Raw genomic sequence first — 22,249 nt, forward strand, 5'->3', positions numbered from 1 at the left:
TACTAGGTTACCTGTACGACAGTGAACATACGTACTTGAATCAAAGGTAGATGGAGGATGATCGTAGATAAGATTTCGTGACCAATCCCCAAACAAATAATTTATCAGGGCCGAAAATCGAACCCGTAATCCTCGAATTTGTAGTTAACCGTACTGAGTAAGCCTGTGAATATAGGACGTTTTTATGTTTGGTAGTAAAAACGATGGAAATGAGACACTTGCTATTTAAATAGTATTGCTGGAACAGAGTTATCGCTCGATACTAATTTTCTTAAAAACGGTTGTAAATGGTATTTTTTAAGACAATTTATTAAAGATATAGTATAAAGATCCAGTATATGAAAAATAATGTATTTACAATAATTAAATGTATATTGGAGTTTATTTCAAAAGTTAGAAGCTCGGTTTAAATTACAAAGATATGTGGGAAATAGGTACCCTTGCGTCAGTCTATCGCCTGTTCTTCTTATAATAATACTTGCTTGATAGTTTCAGATTTATTTTTAACATACAAATAACCTAAGAGGATGAGTAATATAGAAACTGAAGTTTCGGTTTCGTAATTCTACCGGGAACATTTTTTTCCTGGAATGAAATTTCATACGTGTACACTATCACGTGACTGACTAGAAATTCTAATATAAATAAGGCACTTTTTCAAGATAATGCACACGAACTCTTGGATCTCATAAAATGTTTCGTTGCCTTACGGTCGTTTGTTTGCTGCAGACGTTATGCCCCTTTTTATACTTAGAAAAAAAATGAAAATTTGGTTAAGTTTTGTGTTTAGGTTCACTTTATTCCTAAAGTATCAAAGCAATTGCTTTTATAATTGCAACACTTACTAACTATCTTAATGGGACTGTGCAGGCAAAGTTATGTAAACGCTGACTGGCATTTTGACATAATTATGGCCCCTTTTATACTTAGAAAATTCAAAATTTGTTTAAGTTTTGGGTTTTGGTCCATTTTACTACTCAAGTATAACATTTATTGCTTTCAGGACTTGGAACACTTACTTACTATCACAAGGGACTGTACAGGACAAGTTGCATAACTCTGGTTGTCATTTTGACGGAATCATGGCCCTTTTTTGACTAAGTAATTTGAATATGTTGTTAAATTTTGTTTTAAGTTGCACTTTACTTCTAAAGTATCAAGGCTATTGCTTTCAAACTTCAAATACTTTCTTACTATCATAAGGTTACTGTACTGGCAAGTTGAATTTGACCTTTACCTTTGAATGACCTTGAATCTCAACGTAAAATATATACAATTTGCTTATATTGCCATAACTTCTTTATTTAGGATCGGATTTGATTCATACTTTGAAAAAAAACAACACACTTACCTGATATACCACAATGGACTCAATCCAAACCATTCCCCACGTCCCACCCCAGACACCCCCCCCCCCCCCAATAAAAAAAATAAAATAAATAAATTGTGTTTCCTTCTTTTCCTTATTTTTGTAAATATGATCTAATGAATGACCACACCCCAAATTATTCCCCCTCTCCACCCCCACACATTTTTTTTTTAAACATGTTTAAAAAAACACAAATATATAGTTTTATTATTTTATTTTTGAAAGACCGTCCAACCATCCCACCCAAGTTATTGCTATCAAACTTGAAATATAATCTTATTAGTTTGTTTTATGCCTTTTGAAATGTTAAATAGATTGTGGAAAATATACCTGAACTCAGAATCGTCTATTATGCACCACTTCTTTAAAACATAAGCGATCAATATGTTTCAATTATGGTCCTCTTCCAGTTAGATTATAATTATATTACCTTGACATTATTGAATATGAACAAATTTCGCCATGATGGCTTAGTTATACTGTTAAGCACTCGAAAAGTCGGGCACGCTGTCTTTTGACAGCTCTTGCTAAACATGGTAGTTGTTAGTAAGAAATTAAAGTGTAATAGATAAGTGAAAAACATACAGGTATATTCGCCGAACCACAAATATTAATTTCCAGTTAACTGCTCAACGGTTTTGTGGGACGAGGGCATCCTAATTTAAATTTGAGATAAGAAAAAAATGAAACAAAAACATCGCTAATTGCTTTTTGTGTAGAGTTATTAAGAAACAACGCATCATATTGTTCAATATTTGTACAGTCATCAGGCAACTTCCGTATGAAACAGTCAGTTGCAAACATAATTGTATAGCTTTGTTTCGAATGCGCACGTATATACCCAACTATGTTTGAAGAAGTGTACACCTTCACGTGACTGTCAAAAGATTCTAGTATAAATAAGGCACTTTTTCAAGATAATTCACACGCACTCTTGGATCTCATAAAATGTTTTGTTGCCTTACGGTCGTTTGTTTGCTGCAAAGCGTCTACGCTCTTAATCCGACAAACACGTTGCAATATGAATACCACGTGCTAGCGAAACTGGTAGAATTTGACCATTTCAAAGCGGAAACAGCAATGAAAGTTGCAGCCTTAGAAAACCAACTGCAATGTAAGTAAGATTTTAATTGATTGATTTCGAGATACAATATTATTCATATCTAAGAAAGGGTATTGTAGAATAAATTCGTTGCAATTGAATATATTTCGATCGCGTACAAAAATTACATGTTGATTTAAAAAAATTAAATTGTAATTTATAGCATGAATGAAAGACTGTAATGTTGTTACAGGTATTACTAATTATTGAACTTAGTGTATGCTTTAATCCTACTAAATAAATATATCTGTTACAAAGAGTAAATTTATTACGAGTGACTGAATACGCGCGGTATCAAATTACATCGAGATAAGTTTTTCTCGTATTATTGACTTCGATGTTTTTTCCATTTAAGTCGAAACTCAAAACAAATGAAACGAGGAGACTTAATTTCACGATTTAAACCCCATGCTAACCTCACAGTGCTTTTACCTTACGCCATGCTGATTAAATGAAATGTGAGAATACTAGAGAACGTTTTACAAGATGTCATTAATACCCACGTCATGAGGTAATCATTAAAGATCACTTTGTCCGTAATGGTTTAGTGCAACACAATTAAAATTATAACAATCTAAAATGTAACTGATTAGTATTGAATATATGAAGATGTATATTCAGCGTAAACGATAGCAAGTTTATTCTATAATATAACATGTAACTGAATAACATCTCTTGTTCTTATATTGTGAAATTAAGTGTATGCTTTTAAAGGTAAACAAAACGTTCTTTTCATTTTCAACATCACTGGCTTTAATATAACAGTAATAATTTCTATCAATGTTACCGTGCTATTGTTTAATATCCCGATTAAAAAAAACACTATTTCTGTTCGATTTTAGTGACACAAAACACATTGCACTCTGAGTTTAGGGAAAAGTCTGGTTCTACGTACATTCGGTGGGGAAAGAAAACGTGCCCCAACATCACGACGACCTCGCAAGTATACAGCGGTCAAGCCGCTGGTGGGCACTACCAACACACCGGTTCAGCGGCGTTTATTTGTCTTCCCGACGATCCAGAATATGACACACCGGCAGTCGAGTCAATTGAGCAGTCGGGCCGCTCTTTAATTTACGGTTCTGAGTACGAAACGAACCAAGGTGAATTATTAAGGTCTCTCCACGACAAAGAGGTGCCTTGTTCCCTCTGCTATACTCGCGGGAAGACAACGGTGATGCTGCCGGCAAGGACATCCTGCTACAGTGGTTGGACGCTGGAGTACAGAGGGTTTTTGATGTCATCTGAAGCCAACCAACCGGGAAAGAACTACGTTTGTGTGGATAAAGATCCAGAGGAAGTGAACGCTAGTCATGAAAATAAAAATGGGGCGCTTCTCTATCTAGTTGAGGCGCGAGAGGGTTCATTTCGAAGAAATCCATATCAACCTGGCTGGGAGTTATCGTGCGCGGTCTGTTCCACAACGTTCTAATTAACGATGTTGGCCATTCGCTTAATTGTTATGTTCCTTACGCTGACTTTATCAAAAAAAAATTCAATATAAATGATTTCCTTGTGACTTTGTCATGCTTTAAAAACGTTTATAGCATTCGTATCATATAAAAATGCGCAAAAAGTGAACATTAAACAAAATATTACAGTTATAACTCTGAAACATTATTACGAAATTGAACTTAATATTCTTGTAACCGGAATTTTGCCATCTAATGTATTACTAGATTTGTCGCTCGCATGTAATAGTATTGATGTATGTATGCATGAGTGAATTTTTACTTGTATTTTAAAAAATTGAGTAACATAATGTTTGTATGGAATAGCACAAATAAATGTAAAGTAACTCTTTTTTCGTTCACTGATATCAACACATTGATATAAATCACAAGCATAGTATCGTTTTTGTGCATAACATTTTAACTTTCTATCATTTCATAAAATAAAATTTTACATTACATTAAAACAACAACCATTATAACCGATAAAGACATGCAAATAAACACAGAAACTTTTTATATTTGTTTGTTGCTGTCATTATTGTTTTTCTATTTTTCAAATTACTTCAATTTCTATTACTTCAATAGCATTTTCGGCCAGATGGGTACTTAATAAACTATACATTATATAATTGGATTGCACTGAAAATGACACAAATATGCAAAAAAGCAATAAGATAGTAGATAAAAATAGGCCAAAACTTATCAAACTGAAACAAAACGCAATGATCTTATAAACTCCTTAGTAGCAATGCGGAGAAAGCAAAGTTGACGTTATTCTAATCATCCACCTTTGAAAGAAGACAAGTGTTGTATATGGTTATTAACTAAATACATTATAATCCAAGTATGAAAACACAAGGCATGGTCAATAACTAAGTACCATACATATGTGTTGTTTTATTAGTACCTCAAGATTAAGGTTTTTTGCGATGCCCGAACAGCTACAATAGACTCTGACCAAAGTACCAAGGCAGTCGATTAAGTATTTCTGACTTTCAGGTTTATTTTAAGTCTGATTTGTAATCGCGTTTCTCTGGCATACGTGACATCCTTAACATAGGAATCATATCCAAGTTAATAGCTGTGGCAATCGTTCTTCACTGTAACCGTTCAGAGTATAATTCGCGGATGCAGATTGTAAATCACGACGTTATTCATATTATGACGTACCATTTGGGTAAAAAGTCAACAAGACCTACTAGGTTAAAAGAGAAATGTACGTCGACGTACAATATGTACGTTGACGTACATTATTTTGTACTTCGACGCACAAAATTGTACACGTGCCGTTCAGGCCCTGTTATGTGTTTTTCATATCCATAAACTGTTCCACGCGCAGTTACCTCCCTCCCTTAGTAATGGCTGGATTTAATGAAGTTATTATGAACTTTGTTAATACCTCCAGCCTTCGACGACTTTCCAAGCATACATGGGCAACTGAATAAGCACCAGTTTTCTCATTCTTGCAGGGATAAAGGCAATGCATATTTCAATCCACTTTTTAAATTATAGCATCTGCACTCTCTTGACAACAGCTTTATTTTATTGGCAACCTCAATGAAGTAAAAGGTTATTTACTCAACACTTTCAAAAGACTATGCTGTAAATTTAGGTGTTTATGTACCTTCAAACGTTCCTGTTGTATGCCTGAAATACTTCAATGACAATATGTTGGCAGTATTAATTTTTAGAAAATTTAGTTGGAATGAAATAAGATAGACCTTCCTCATTTCTTAATTTGCACGGCTGCATTTTTAATTGCATTAATCCACTGTTTAAACACATTTTAAATCGAAATCTGCATATCCGAAGGTAAAGCCTGATGTTGACCGAGTGAGGCATATGTAAAACGCAACCTTGAACTGTATGACGTCATATGAAATAATCGAATTATTTTTTCGATGTCGAATGAACAAGACATATTGTTTTCAATGTTATTTCAGTTTATTTTGGTATGTGTGAATTGTTTATGCAATAATAGCGACAATACACATTTTCTCGGACATAACACTCGGGCAGGAACGGATTTTTCGAGCGCCTGCAGATGATCATGCCCACGACCCGTGTATTATCCCTATATTTAAATCAGTTTTATAACCATTTCGAAGACACATACAAAACACACTTAATATGGTATTGTGTATTCAGAAATAGCCTTTACAAACAATGCATCCACTCAATTATGTTTAATATTTAAATAACTGCCATCTAAACTCATGAAAAATTTAGTTTTCTTATAAGTGTACGTATATATATCAAACAAAAGCATTTTTAGTTACTTTGCGCGAATGTTGCTCCATACACTTCCATCTTTTATACTTGTTTAATAGCGCCAAGTGTAGGCTGCTAAATTGTGTGCTCTGACATTTTTCATTGTAATTGCAAAACTGGTGGATACACAATTGTCATTTTTGGTACATTGATTTATAAATAGTTGCTGAAAAGGAATCTTTGTTTGTTGTATGTTATTATCATTCCCAAATTGGATTTTTATCTAGAGACAATTGAATATTCATTATTTTATATATTATTTTACCTGATAATTTACAAATTTTAGTGAACACAATTTCAAAGGATTAATTGTGTGTAGAATAAAAACATACAATAGACAGCAATTATTGCATTTATCTCGGATACCGGGGAGTTATTCTTTGCCGAACAATGAAATTCTCGCCTCTCTGGAAAAGTTTTATCTCTTGAACTATAGAGGTGCCCCGGGGCGTAGTAATCAGGAGATTAGATCATGGGATATAAACTCTGGTGTTGACTTGGACAATTTGAAATCCTTACCTGAAATAATCCTTACAATAATATCCAGTTATAGGAAAAACTGTATATTAATACAATCTGACAAAACCAATGTTACAAATAACCTTGTTATAATACAACCTTAATCACCCATACCCGTACAACAACCGAAAAAGATAAATGTCTGTTCTTTAAATCCCAGATCTGTTAAAAATAAAACACTCTCAATCTTTGACTTTATAATAACAAGCGATGTATAGTTGCACTCACGGAAATCTTGGATCTTCTGTTGATAAAGTATGTTTAAGTGAACTTGTTCCAAAAAGGTTACAACGTTAAAATCGTTCCCCCGTAATGATGGAAAGCCATGGGGTGGTGTTGCTATAGTAGATAAAAACGGCATTGATATTCGTATGTTATTATCAACAAAAGACACAGAATTCTTAGAATTTGAACACGTAGATTGCAAAATGATTGTACGTAGTTTTTCATTACGGCTTGTGGTTGTTTACAGACCACCGCAAACAAAAACGAACGGGTTGAAACCTAACAATTTTCTTGAAGAAGATTTCCCCCAATATCTGTCCAAATATGTCAAGCTGGACTCTCACATCGTAATAGTAGAAGACCTCAACTTTCACTTGGATTACCCACGTAATAACAATGCCAACAAATTTAAAACCTGCCTTTAATCATTTGGTTTGAAACAACACGTAAATGTTCAAAGACATGTTGCAGGACACACACTTGATGTCATTACCTGAGACAATGATAATACAGTATCCAATATCAATGTTTACGACCCTGAACCATCACATTCAACCGGTAATATTTCCAAAGATCACATTGCTGTAACGTTCAATGCTCGAGCGTCAAGGCTATCGCCAACTAGGAAAACTGTTACTTACAGAAAGCTACGTTCCATTGACATCGATTCATTTAAAACGGATATGAAAGCATGTCAGATCTTTAAGAATGATTCTGAAATTACGAGTATAGATAATAATGGGGATACCATTGTACTCAGTATCAACGTTGTATGTTTAATTGTATGTTAAACGATGATTTTGCTGTTGCTTATGCTAAGTATGTTAAAAAATATTGTTATTATTTAGTTTAATAATTCGCGTATGCTGTGTTCGCACGTTTGAAATGGATTCTGTATTGGAATCGTGGTAAAATATATACATAATGTATAGTTTGTAATTTTGTATATCATGTGAAATAAGACGGGGCTGATACGGCGTACGGATTGGCGAGGCTTAATAAGACGAGGCTGATACGGCGTACGGAAAGTCGAGGCTTAATAAGACGAGGCTGATACGGCGTACGTAAAGGCGAGGCATACAGAGCCTTTTCACACACCATATCGGACGAGTCTGATATCACATGATATCATAAGTCATTAAATATATATTAAATGTATTATGCCATATTAATGCAAATACAAAAGTGAATGAAAGAAGAACAAACTATAAATAACCGCTATATATTATTGATTTAATATGGTATTGTATATGGTATACTTTGGACATGATAGATGCTATGATTGCATCCGCTAGCGACTAGTGCCGAAAGTCGATGTCAGAGTTTACTCGACATTCGCCCAGCTCAATATTCGGAACAAGTGCCGAATGTGGATGTCAGAGGTGGGTCGTCATTCGCCCCAGTTGATATTCTTTACTTGTGCCGAATGTCGATGCCAGAGCTGGCTCGACATTCGCCACAGCTCGATATTCGAATGTCGATTGCCGATGTCAGTGCCAACTTCATGCACCTTAATATGCGAGGCATTGTGACTTGCCTTACCGCTATTCAATTGCGAAGACTAGTCGCCTTTAAAATTATACACCACACGATATTGGCATGAAAAGAACGGAACGGCCACCTGTTCAACGTACACTATTAGGCAAAAGCACGTACAAATAAAGTTATAATAATAACTAATAATGTACTAATATTAAAAAATATATTTGAAACAAGGAAGTTAAGTGGCATTCATAACTTACAATTCTAACAAACATTTCAAACACAATATCTTGAAAGTTTAATAAATATTAAACTGATTTAAAAATACGATGACTTTTCTCAGCTTGTATTTGTTTGCATTCCTCAATTTATTGTAAAAACAATTGTAAAACACGTAACAGTATTATTCCAAAGAATTCACCTTAACATATAGTAGTTTATTTGATTGGCATTTTCACACGCCTACATGTTCCCCTATTTTTGGTTTGAACATCTACTTTAAGCCAAAAAAAAATCTTTTTTTTTACTGGGAAATGGTTTATCTGAAAAGAGATATGTTGCATAGTAATATGAAAATTATACGCGTCCATATGTATCACATCATGCTCATTCAACTTTGTTTTTTTTCAATCGATTACACGTTGCTTAAAAGCACTAAACAAGTATACATTTCTACCGTGAATGTTTTTTTATTCAATAATAAGTAAATATTTATGTCGCAAAAAAAAAAATATTTGTTGCATTTGTAGATTTAAAAAAAGCATTTGATTACGTCCAAGGAGACGGCTACTCTTGACTTAAGTGAAAAATAATGTTGGAGGAAATCTATTTCTGGCTATAAAGGCTCTTTACAAGAACGTTAAAACCTAAGGTCAAATAATACATTAAGTGATGTTATTGAATGTAATATGGAACTAAGACAAGGCTTAATTTGAGCCCTATCCTGTTTTGTTTGTATATCAATGAATTATATGAATATTAAAAAAGGAAAATATAAGAGGTATAACACTTACCCCATATTATGTTGAAATATGTATGTTATTATTTGCTGAAGATGTAGCACTTGCTTTGGATACAGTTTCATGTCTACAACAGCAGCTAAATTATCTTCGCAAAGTGTGTGTTGTCTCAAAATTAAATGTAAATGTGGATAAGACAAAAAATGTTGTATTCAAAAATGGTGGTCGACCTGCTTTGAATGAAATATGGTATTACAATAATGCATTATTGGAATATGTGCAAGGATTTAATTATGTAGGTGTTCATTTTTCGTCTAGCCTGTTATTGCTAAAAATGGCAGAAAACATGTATTGTAAAGCAAAACGTGTCATTGTATCTATGCTTTCGTCCCTATAGGACTATATGCCTATGCCATATCATTGTTACTTTAAGATTGTTGATGCTAAAGTGATGCCTATTTTATTATATGGATCGGAAATATGGGGGCTAAAATATTTTGAAGTTGTAGAAAGGTTTCACACATATGCATGTAAAAGATTTATGTCAGCACCAATGTTCTCTGTTAATAATGCTATTTTAGGTGATTGTGGCAGATATTCAGTACATATTTATTCATCTATGAGAGTTATAAAATATTGATTACGAATACTGGATACACCTTTCTCCCGTCATATCAAAGAGTGCTATGAAATGTTATAATGCTTTGATGGCAAAGGACATGAAAACTGGGTCACCTCATTACGCAATCACTTGCAATTCATATGGTTTGGATATGGTTTGGATATGTGTGGGAACAACAAGCGGTTGTTAATAAACCATTGTTCTTGCATAATTATGTTCAACGATTGAAAGTTATTTTTGTACAGCAGTGGATAGAAAAGTGTAATGGTTCCCCAAAACTTAAAACAAACAATGGATTTTAAAGTAATTTTGATTTTGAGGTATATTTAATTTTTTAACAAATCAAAAATTTCGAAATGCATATGTATGCTTTCGAATTTCTTCCTATACGCTCATGATTGAAAAGGGCCGCTATTTGAATATCGACAGGGACCAAAGGTTCTGTCCTTTTTGCAAAACTGATATTGAAAATGAAATTCATTTTCTATTAACATGCACGACATATTTAGACCTTCGAAAAAGGTATATACTTATTAAGTATTATACACGTCGAATAGCTAAAATTTTCTCCTCTTTTGTTTAATGCACCCTTCCTTTATTTACTGCACCGCTCTTTTTAAAACTGCACTCCTCTTTAATTTAGTTGTGCACGAGGCCACGAAATAGAAACACGAAAGTTGCAATTTAAAAAAAAGGGAGTGAATGTCACCTCTATGCCACCGTACTATTTTACTAAATTTGTGCCCTGTTTTCGCTATCTTGGACCCTTTGATCATGGAGTTTTTCAATCGGATTAAGGTCATAAAACCTGGCATAGAATGCCCTGAGGGCCATGGACCACTACAATGGCGTTATTGGGTAGATTACCATGTTTACCGGTAATAAACAATGGTTTCACCCAACAGTATTTGGAAAGAAATCAGGAAGCAGTATGTTTTTTTATAACGTGTTAATAAACCTTTTCTGGTAAGAGATTGCAAATAATTGAAATGGTATTTTCTTTAAAGCAGAGAAAGGAGAGTACACAATAAAATTATTGCACATTTATGAATTGGTTTTATTTCAATATAATAATTGACAAACAAACATAACATACATGTCTCTAAATTTTCGAACACTCGTACTTTTTGAATATTTTTCGTATCTAAATGTTTGGACATGAACAAAAAAATTAGTGCCCGAAAACTTACGTGGGTACCGTATCAAAGAGTCCTATTATTAAATGTTTTCCTTCGACACCTTAAGGTTTGCGCGTTTCTCTGTGTTCTGCTGTTCTGCATACCAACTACATAACTACTCAATCACATACTGCAATCCGGGACAACAAAAGCAATCGTCTTCACTAAAGGTGTCGGTATATGTGCGTGCGTTGTTGACATGGCGCTTAGAGGACGATTACTATCCTATTCTTACACCGCCCATCGATCACTAGCGAGATTAAAAAGTCTCCGCGCCTATATTTTATTGATTCACCTCACAGCATATCGTCATTTCACCATAAGGAGCTTGTAATTTAAATAGATTCACATGTCCGTGATTCCTATGACATACAGTTGCCCTTGTAATTTAATTCCACGTACATGTTCTTAGAATTTGCGTCAGTTCCGAATGAATTGTTCCATGAGACGTTTTCGATTAGCATAAAAATAATTCAAACTTTATAATAAATTAAACTCCATATTTTGATAGCGGAAAAACGTATACAGATAATCCGCGCTCTATATATGCATTAAAAAAATAAACAATTAAAGCCACACACCTTGAAATGAAATACATGGCATAGTAAATTTAAGTATAAATAAGAAACATATTTTATCTATGTCAATTAGAATATATCTGGTGATAACAAGGTAGAAATCCGTATATTTTGCGTTTAAAACTTAAAAATAATCGCGTTTGTCGAAATGGAAGTATACGTCTAGAAAACCTACTTTCGGTTTTAAAAGCGGTACCGTTTGAAAAATAATAAATTACTTGCTAACTAGGCTACAGATTTAATTTTATAATTTTATCTATGCCAATTAGAATACATCTGGTGGTTACAAGGTAGAAATCTGTCTTTTTGCGCTTTAAAACTTAAAAATAGTCGTATTTTTCGACATGGACGTAAAGAAATCCTACTTTCGGTTTTAAAATAAATATAAAAAAAACTTGCTAACAAGGCTATTGATTAAATACAATTTTTCACACTTTCAAATTGCATCTTTGTGTATTGATTAACATATATTTCATTTCAAGGTGTGTGGCTTGAATCAGTTCGTGCCCATCGTCTATAGCAGTATACTAGTGACATGTGCTTACAATTATCAATGCATATAATGCTAAAGAATACTATCCAACTACAAACGACAATTTAAATCAAAATCAAAGCTATTACTTTTTAAAAGGGCAGTCATTAAGTCTTGGCAAATCAGCATGTTCAAAACGCATCGCATACACACATGCTGAATAACATTGGAGTCGATTAAGGTTAGTCAAAGCAAACAGTTTTGTTTAAACCTTCTTAACAGAAAATCCATGAACTGTATTTTCTTCAGCTGAAACGTCGGAGTGGAATGTGTTCTTTTTTTCTTTAGCACTTTGATTATCAGTTGAAAATCTGTTTGAACAATGTTTCATATGTGAAAATACGTCGTCAAAGTTGAAACGCCATGATCAATTATTAGGGATGTCCGGAAGTTCGTTCATATACCTTGCTAAATGTTTAAAAGCGAATTAAATTAAAAGATATCGTTCATGTACCTTGAAGTAGTACTGCTCTTTATACACTGGACTATAAACAAACGTAAATTAAATCACCTTAGCAAAAGAAGATCGTCATGTACAGAGAACTCGACTTTTGTTAAAAGCTATTGACATGTCCATTAAAGTTGTATAAATAAATTAGCGATACACTGTTCACAGTTGAAATGACCATATAATAAGATGCTTATTGATAAAACATCAATCTGTAAAACAGTTTAACTCGATGCGTTTGTTTATTTACATTAAATGTAAAAATTTGGGTTGCACTGACATTTAAAAGTAAAACGTTTGTACAGAGCAGTTCGGGAATTAGTACATAACAGTTTGGGCACTTGTGTATTTTAGTTGACATTAAAACAACTCCAGTTAAACATTTCCTTATAGAAAGCCAATATACAATATAATTAACGTTATTGGTTACTGATATATAACTCCATTAACAAAATAATGACAGAGAGACCAATGCAGACAAACACAGTAGTGTTGATTCCTTGGTCAGACCCATGTTAAAGCCACACAACTTATTTGGCATAGTAAATTTAAGTATAAATAAAAAACATATTTTATCTATGCCAATTAGAATATATCTGGTGGTAACAAGGTAGAAATCCGTCTTTTTGCGATTTAAAACTTAAAAATAATCGCGTTTGTCGAAATGGACGTTTACGTCTAGAAATCCTACATTCGGTTTTAAAAGCGGTACCGTTTGAAAAAAAATAATACATTACTTGCTAACTAGGCTTTAGATCTACTTTTATCTATGCCAATTAGACTATCTGGTAGTTACAAGGTAGAAATTCGTCGGTCGTTTATGCGCTTTAAAACTAAAAAATAATCGCGTTTGTCGAAATGGACGTATACGTCTAGAAATCCTACTCTCTGTTTTAAAAGCGGTACCGTTTGAAAAATAATAAATTACTTGCTAACAAGGCTATAAATTTAATGACAATTGTGCACACTTTCAAATTTCATCTATATATAGTGATTAACATGTATTTCATTTCAATGTCAGAGGCAAAGTGTGTGGCTTTAAAGACAAATTTGTAATTTGATCAGTGAGGTACGGAATACCGTTTGTGCCATCGTGGTTACACATTAAAATCCAGAGGACGACAATGCGATAGTACGATGGCGACAATGCGATAGTACGATGGCGACAATGCGATAGTACGATGGCGACAATTCGATAGTACGATGGCGACAGTGCGATAGTACGATGGCGACAGTGCGATAATTCAAACATGAAAAATATATATGAACCATGAACAATTTTAATATTCAATAATTGTATTTAATTTCAGCAATGAACATTCATAAATATTTTAATAGCAATAATAAAAGTACACTTGTAACCGTTAACACATTCAATTTCTTATAACAGAAAATAAAAATTCAATAGTTAAACAGTATTAAGTATGTCTCTTAAAGAGTTTTCTAAGTCTAACATTAACAAAGTATTAACTTCAAACAATTTTCCGCGAAAACGTGAGGTCATTTTCCAAAATGTTCGTACCCACATTTTTTTTCGTACCCAAAATTTTCGTACCAACATTTATTTCGTACCCATATGTACGAAACAAAATTTGGGTATGAAAATTTTGGGTACGAAAAAAATATGCCAAAAAAAGCCTCTTGTTCTTAATAAAGTTTTACAAAGAACTGTGGATTGTCTAAAAGTCCATGTACACTGCAGCTATGCCAAATCTTAAATTAAGGATGCGGATAAATGACAAGCAATAAAATTACACAATTGTGGTGATGTAGATACACTGAAATTGATGCTTTTATATCCATCCTCTTCACACGCATCATCACACCAGTACTGTCAGTACTTTGATTCTTAATTTGTAATCACTTATGATGGTATAGCTCTGTTGGTAGGGCACTGTTTAATTTTAAATCAGTAAGTCGTGGCAATGTTGCAAGACGCATTAAATTTGTCCAGAGTCTCATGATCACAGAAAATCATAACAGTATCAAAGATCGTTTATAACATTAATAAATATAGCTAGATATTGACGTTTTTGCATAATAAAATTGTATACTATTTGTAATGATGATCGTGATTTAATTACATTGTTGACTACATCTCCTTATAATCTTAGTAGACTTAGCAAGGCACAATCGCTCATGGACATATTTTTGCAACACAAGGTTAAACATAACGTTGTGGTGATGTGCATTGAAAAGTATTGATTACATTTTACGTCCGTTTACGACGTTATCCACGCATTGAATCACACACTAGATCCTAACGCATACACAAGGAGCAGATAAAGGAGACATCTCCTATGTCTGTGAATATATTTACATAAATAAGCATTTTATAGCGTTTTGCTATATTTTGATAACATGCCTAATGGAACGTGATTGTGACGCAATCTTTTTCGATTCTTATCTGGATCAAAACCCGATTTTGTCAGTTGATCTTCTTTCTTTTTTATACTTATCATAATAAATCTACTCTATGATATATTACTGTTGCGTCTAACGGTGTCGACCCTTGAATTATCTTTAACAATGATGTACTGGTATTCTTTTAAAGAGGATGATTACTTTTACTATGCAGTTTGTGTCAATTTATTCTAGCTGATTTCAAATGTGAAATAAGATAAAATGATAAAAATATAAGGTTATTTTTTATTTAAAGACCTTTATGGAGATTCTTTTGTTATTCCTTTCCATTTGAAACTTTATTTTGGGTAAAACCCATTCGCGTCAATGTTTCGTTTCTTTAATCCCCACAGTACTGATGTACACAGTACAGAAATGATGTGTCACTTGTGCATTGTCGCAATTGTTGAAACGTGATGTAAACTGATCGTTTTCTTATTTGTAAGAAATTGTCATCCACACGTAAAACAAATGTACGCCAAAACTCGGTTATCAATTAGACATCACTGATTACTTTGGAGGTTAACACATTTGCTACAGAGTGTGAGTAATACATGAAAGGATTTATAGTTTTTGTTTCATGGTTTCAATACAATGTCTCCTTTTAAGCAATAACCGCATGCACGCTGCCCTATTGCTACTCATTTACATCGCGAGCAAGTTCACAATTTTGCCAAAAAAAACAACACCTTTATATGAAATTAAGATGTTACCTTTTTTCTCAACACATTTGTGCGCAGTATACATTTGTTTTTTATTAGTAAGTTCTTTCGCCGTTTTCAACAGTATTTCTGTTACATTACGTACGGCGAACAGTTTGCTCACTCTCACTTGATCTGGGATAGCGAGGTTACCAGTACAAAGTGTAGAATGTGTACATATATATTTCAGTAACTGAAAACTGCCCGATTGTAATCGGAATAAGAGGGAGAATGGCTGTATAAAGAATTTCATGAGCAAGCCCCTAACCAATTGTGTGGCCGGACCGAGAATTGAACCTGCAATTCTCAGAGGTGTAGCCTAGTGCTCTACAAACTGAGAGAGCTGGTGAAGTTATAATGAATTTTGGTGTAGTTTTATGCACGATTACAGCGAGAAACATATATCTGTGTTATATTTTTGGAAAAGAAAGAGTAAATGTTCTAGACTCGCTTTCTTAGAACAAGTTAAAGCTAGTATTTGTTGAATGATCGATGAAAAAATATTCGAGCAAAGTTTAGGCATGTAGTGCTTGTTTTTACAATAATTCATTTTAATTTGGAATTCTGTAAAGTTATTTGTCTGTTAGAAATTGTTCATATATAGGGTGAGAGGTCTTCTTGCCTACAGCCTGTTTTCCCATTATTCTTATAATCACACATGTTTGTCAGTTTTAGATATATTTTTAACATACACATTTCAGTTTTGTATTTCTTGCCGACATAATGTCCTCGTCATAAGGAAGTTATATGGTAAGGCAACACTATTATTTAGTAAGCATGTTTCACCCTGAAACTGAGAACTTATTTCACAATACCTGCAATGACCTTGAAGGTACAAAACACTGATATGCAACTCATGCGCATTGGAAATGTTTTTCTGTACAAATGGTTTCACTGAGCTGTCATTATAATGGGATTGACTCGTAGTTACCAGCCGCCACATAGAGGTTTTAAAGATCTATTTTGTGGAAAAGAAAATATTATTAATTAAAGCTAATACTGAATTTAATATTTTACCCCAATTATATTGATTTTAAAGAAACTTTAACAAAGAGTAAATATCGCAAACAACTTTGATCAAAACAACATTTATTACCAAACAGTACAACGACAATGACAATCTTAATAGGATATTTTCGTATTTTTTAAAGTGTCCTTTTCACAGATTTTGGCATGTATTGATGAGTGTCATTAAATGCTTTATATTGATATATGTAAACATTGGATCTAAAAAGCCACAGTTAAAAAATCAAGAATAAAATTATTAAAAGAAACATAAAAAGTAACCCTCAACTGGGCTCGAACCACTGACCCCTGGAGCAAAAGTCTATCGATTAGACCACTCGACCATCCGTGCTCATACAATGAGCGATGAATTTTATACTTTATATAAGCTATCCCCGTAGTATCACAGAATATAACGACAGCAGCAGAACTCTTTTTTTTCAGTCGTTTATCGTTGCAACGCTTTATAATTTTTAGGTTTTTAAATCGTAAAAAGATGCATATAATGAATATTTATTTTATAGCATTGTTAATGTTGAGTATTACTATTTCCTCACAAATATCATCACTACAACGAAAATTTGCGAATCGGAAACAAGTTTTTTTGTGTCAATTACCCAAAATGTGAAAAGGCCCCTTTAATATGGTAGTTGTTATTAAGACACTATTGATATGTTGTCTATGAGGAACAATACAGGTATATAACAAACGATGCAATTCAAAAGAAAACTAGTAAAAAGTCGTCACAACCTTTTTTGTATCGTTTTGGTGTCGTTAAAATAATAGATAAATACTAGAAACGGATTGTTAATCTTGTTGTTCTGAATGTTGTTAACAGCAAAGTTGCCTTTAATAATATCAAGTGGCCAAACTATACGATACTGAATAGCATGTTACATATTAGTAAAGTGAATACTTCGTTGCAACGACCATGACAGAGCATCGGATGGTGTTATCGGTTTATGGTCGCCGAGTCTTAACTTGGTTCAGAATTATTAAGGAAACATAAAAACCCCATAACATCACCATTACAAAAGTAGAATTAGAGATAATACATCTCAATCTAGTGACCAGTTAGCTGTTGATTGCTTAACGGTTTGAAGAATACAAGAGCATCATATTTTAATTATAAAATAAAAAATATAGCAAAATACATTTCAATTTTTGTATAGTAATCTTGAAACTTCAGGATAAAGAAGTAGTTAAGCTGACAAAAATGCAATAGTATAAGGCTTTATTTTATAGTGCACTTATATACCATAATATGTATAATTTTGCTCCTTTGTGCTGCTGACATCTTCACAAACGTTCACCAACAAAACGCATTGAAATCAGTAAATATAAATACTATTCGATATTGTATAAAAATACCGAAAACGCAATTCTTTAAGAAGTTGCGTAATATCGAAACTGGAGTTTCGGTTGTATTCTTTCCAGAACAATAATGCATGACATGATCTTAACTATTGTACACTGTCACGTGTTAAAGGACTCGATTATAAATAATGCGCTATAATCAGATACTTCTTTTCACCAAGAAAACGCATTGAAATCAGTAAATATAAATACTATTCGATATTGTATAAAAATACCGAAAACGCAATTCTTTAAGAAGTTGCGTAATATCGAAACTGGAGTTTCGGTTGTATTCTTTCCAGAACAATAATGCATGACATGATCTTAACCATTGTACACTGTCACGTGTTAATGGACTCGATTATAAATAATGCGTACTAATCAGATACTTCATACCAACTCGTGGAGACTAACAAGATGTTACGTAGCCTCCTTACATGCGTTTGTTTGCTGCTAGGCGCTTACGCTCTTGATCCGACCAACACGTTCGAATATGAATACCACGTGGTGGCGAAAATGGTCGAGTTTGACCTTTTCAAAGCGGAAACAGCAATGAAAGTTGCAGCCTTAGAAAACCAACTGCAAAGTAAGTAAGATTTTGATTGATTTACATCGAGATAAAATAGTATTTATATCTTAGAAATGCACTGTTTAATACATTGCGATTGAATATATTTCGATCGCGTACAAATATTACATGTTGATTTTAAAATAATTTTAAATTGTATTTCATGTCGCAAATTGAAGATCTTACATATCTGTTTACAGTTATTACTAATAATTAAACTTATTGTATGTTTATTTCATACTGAATAAATATATATATATATATATATATATATATATATATATATATATATTAAAAAGAGTACATTTAATACTTGGGACTGAATACGTAAGGTATCAAATTACAAAATTAGATCGAGATAGTTTTCTGGTAAAATTGACTTAGATGTGTTTTAAATTGAAGTCGACATGCAAACCAAATACGACAAGGAAACATAATTTCACGATTAAAGCGGATATATACGATTTTGTCAAATATTTATGAATTTATGTAAACTGTGTAAAAAACTTATTATATATATTTTTCAATATAAATTAAAATAAAAGTTAAGAAGAACATGTGTCGAAAAATGCGAAATAAGCCAGATATTTAATTCTGAAATCGAAAACGGCTGTACAGCCGAATTCGCCAGCATATATACCATACATGTACGATGTGCATCTAAACTTAGTTTAACGGTTTATTTGAATTCCTGCAACGATATCTATTCATACGACACACGAACAGTATCTCCGATCCTAATACAAAGACGAATGCTTCGGTGATTGTAGGAGAATATGTACGTCATTATCGGCTCGGGGCGCTAATTTGTCTTTGCTGCATTTTATTAAATTCGGCTTTAATGTATAATTTTTCTTGCCTATTTTGTGTTATTGTAACATATTTTATCAATATATTACAATTAAACACATATAAAAAATCGTATATACCCGCTTTAAAAACCCCAAGCTAGACTCACAATATTTTTACCTTACGTCATGTTGACTAAAAGAAATGTTAGCAAACTAGGGAATGTTTTTCAAGATACGTGTACTCAATGTCATTATCATCCACGCCATGAGGTACTCATTAAAGATCACCATGTTTATAGATACTGTAGTACACCACTATTATAATATTGACATTCTTAAATGTTTTTAAACAATTGAAAATAGACATGAGGTAAGTGAAGTAACTGATTCGTACGGAATATATGATGACGTAGTCAGCGAAAACGAGACTTGCAAGATTATATATATAATATAACTGAATAACATCTCTTGTTATTATATTGTAAAAGCAAGTGTAAATGTTTTACGGGTTAACAAAATGTCGTCTTCATTTACAACATCACTGGATTTATGTTAACAGTAATAATTGCTATCAATGTAACCGTGATACTGTTGAATATCCCGATTCATTAGAACAATATTTCTGTTTGATTCAAGTGACACAAAAGACACTGCGCTCTGTGTCGAGGGAACAATCTGGTTCCACGTACATACGGTGGGGGAAGAAAACGTGCCCCAACATCACGACGACCTCGCAAGTATACAGCGGTCAAGCCGCTGGTGGGCACTACCAACACACCGGTTCAGCGGAGTACATTTGTCTTCCCATCGATCCAGAATATGACACGCCTGCAGTCGAGGACAAGGAGCAGCAGGGCCGCTCTTTAATTTGCGGTGCTGAGTACGAAACGAACTCAGGGACATTATTTGGACATCTACACGACAGAGACGTGCCTTGTTCCCTCTGCTATACTCGTGGGAAGACAACGGTGATGTTGCCGGCAAGGACATCCTGCTACAGTGGATGGACGCTGGAGTACAGAGGGTTTTTGATGTCCTCCGAAGCTAACCAACCGGGAAAGAACTACGTTTGTGTGGATAATGACCCCGAGGAAATGAACGAAAGTCATGCAAATAAAAATGGGGCGCTTCTCTATCTAGTTGAGGCACGAGAGGGTTCATTTGGAAAAAATCCATATAAACCTGGCTGGGAGTTATCGTGCGCGGTCTGTTCCACAACGTTCTAATTAACGATGTTGACCATTCGCTTAATTGTTATGTTCCTTACGCTGACTATCATTTTTTATAAATATAAAGAATTGTATTTTGACTTTGTCCTGCTTTAAAAACCGTTTATAGCATACGTATCATATAATAATGTGCAAAAAGCGAATATGAAAAAATATTACAGTTATTACTCTTACAAATTATTGTGAAATGGAACTTAATATTCTTGTCACCGGAATTTTGCCATCTAATGTATAACTGGATTTGTATTTTTCGGTCGCACGTAATAGTATTGATGTATGTATGCACGTGTGTACTTTTACTTGTATTTCAAACATTTGAGTAACATTATTGTTTGTATGGAATAACACAAATAAATGTAAAGTAACTCTTTTTTCGTTCATTGATATCAACATAAATCACAAACATAGTATCGTGCCTAATATTTCTATCATTTCATAAAATAAAAATCTCTCATAACATTAAAACAACAACAACTCTCTTCTAACCGATAAAGACATGCAAATACACAAAGAAGTTTTTTATATTTGTTTGTTGCTGTTATTATGTTTGTTCTATTTTTCAAGGATTTTACTTTAATAGCATATTCGGCCAGATGGGTACTTAATAAACTATACATTATATTATTGGATGGCACTGAAAATGACAGAAGATGCAAAAAGCAATAAGATGGTAGATAAGAATAGGCAAAACCTAATCAAACTGAAACAAAACGCAATGATCTTATAAACTCCTCAATCTCCACGCAGAGTTGTCATTCCTTGCTCTCACATACAACTCTGCGAAATGCTCAGCTTGCCATTTTGCCTATGAAATAGGTAAAACCGAACAAACGCATTCAATGTATATTTGATTGGATATTTAAGATCGCACGTATTAAATGAAGAAATATGACTTTTAAATGTACGATAAATCGTGCAAAAACTTGCGAGTTTTAATGCAACTCTTTGGAACTATTTTATTGCCCATTTACGCAGATGGAATCATTCCACGCACTTTACAAATGTAAACAATTGAACATAATGTTTATTGAGTGACGTTAGGAATTGCTTCGACGTGTGTATGTATGTTGGTTTCTTAACATCAAAAAACCATATCAATTTTATAATAATGAATTAAGACTGATATAAGATATCATGGTATGAGATGGTTTTCTTTAATGCAGTGAATGCAATGTAACCGTCGTGCAAGAGATTGTTTAGTATACTGTAACCTAAATGGTGAACGCTTGATATGATCATGACATGAATTTGACGCTTTCATAACAATAGTCCGTTCTGAGCCCAACACAGAGGTGAATGTAATGTAACCGTCGTGCACGAGATTGTAAACTCCTAAGCATTGTGTACACATCGGTCTTACTGACACACTGGTCTTACTGACCTATGTACTAACGCGAAAGGAATTGTGGGTATCACTTCTTTTACGAGCGAAAAGTGAAAGCGAAAGTAGGTAAGGT

At 33.4% G+C, this 22,249-nt stretch overlaps 1 protein-coding gene across 2 annotated transcripts; it reads left to right on the top strand.

Moving 5' to 3' along the window:
• Positions 1-2,385: 2,385 nt before the first annotated feature.
• Positions 2,386-21,158, top strand: LOC127863720 (short-chain collagen C4-like). 2 transcript variants are annotated; one of them, XM_052403357.1, is made up of 2 exons: positions 2,386-2,483; positions 20,200-21,158. In XM_052403357.1, exons 1-2 carry the CDS (start codon positions 2,450-2,452, stop codon positions 20,787-20,789), a joined length of 624 nt encoding a protein of 207 aa, XP_052259317.1. In that variant the 5' UTR covers positions 2,386-2,449; the 3' UTR covers positions 20,790-21,158. The 2 variants fall into 2 exon arrangements, with proteins under 2 accessions (XP_052259317.1, XP_052259316.1); XM_052403356.1 differs by lacking the exon at positions 2,386-2,483 and adding an exon at positions 18,589-18,790.
• The last annotated feature ends 1,091 nt before the right edge of the window (positions 21,159-22,249 follow it).

This window comes from Dreissena polymorpha, unplaced genomic scaffold, assembly GCF_020536995.1.
Source record: "Dreissena polymorpha isolate Duluth1 unplaced genomic scaffold, UMN_Dpol_1.0 chrUn030, whole genome shotgun sequence".
In the NCBI taxonomy this organism is placed as follows: Eukaryota; Metazoa; Mollusca; class Bivalvia; order Myida; family Dreissenidae; genus Dreissena; species Dreissena polymorpha.

Coding starts and splice junctions, on each gene's coding strand:
- LOC127863720 (XM_052403356.1), top strand. CDS start 18,622: ATGTTACGTAGCCTCCTTACATGCGTTTGTTTGCTGCTAGGCGCTTAC. Junction 18,791..20,199: donor CTTAGAAAACCAACTGCAAA/GTAAGTAAGATT, acceptor GTTTGATTCAAG/TGACACAAAAGACACTGCGC.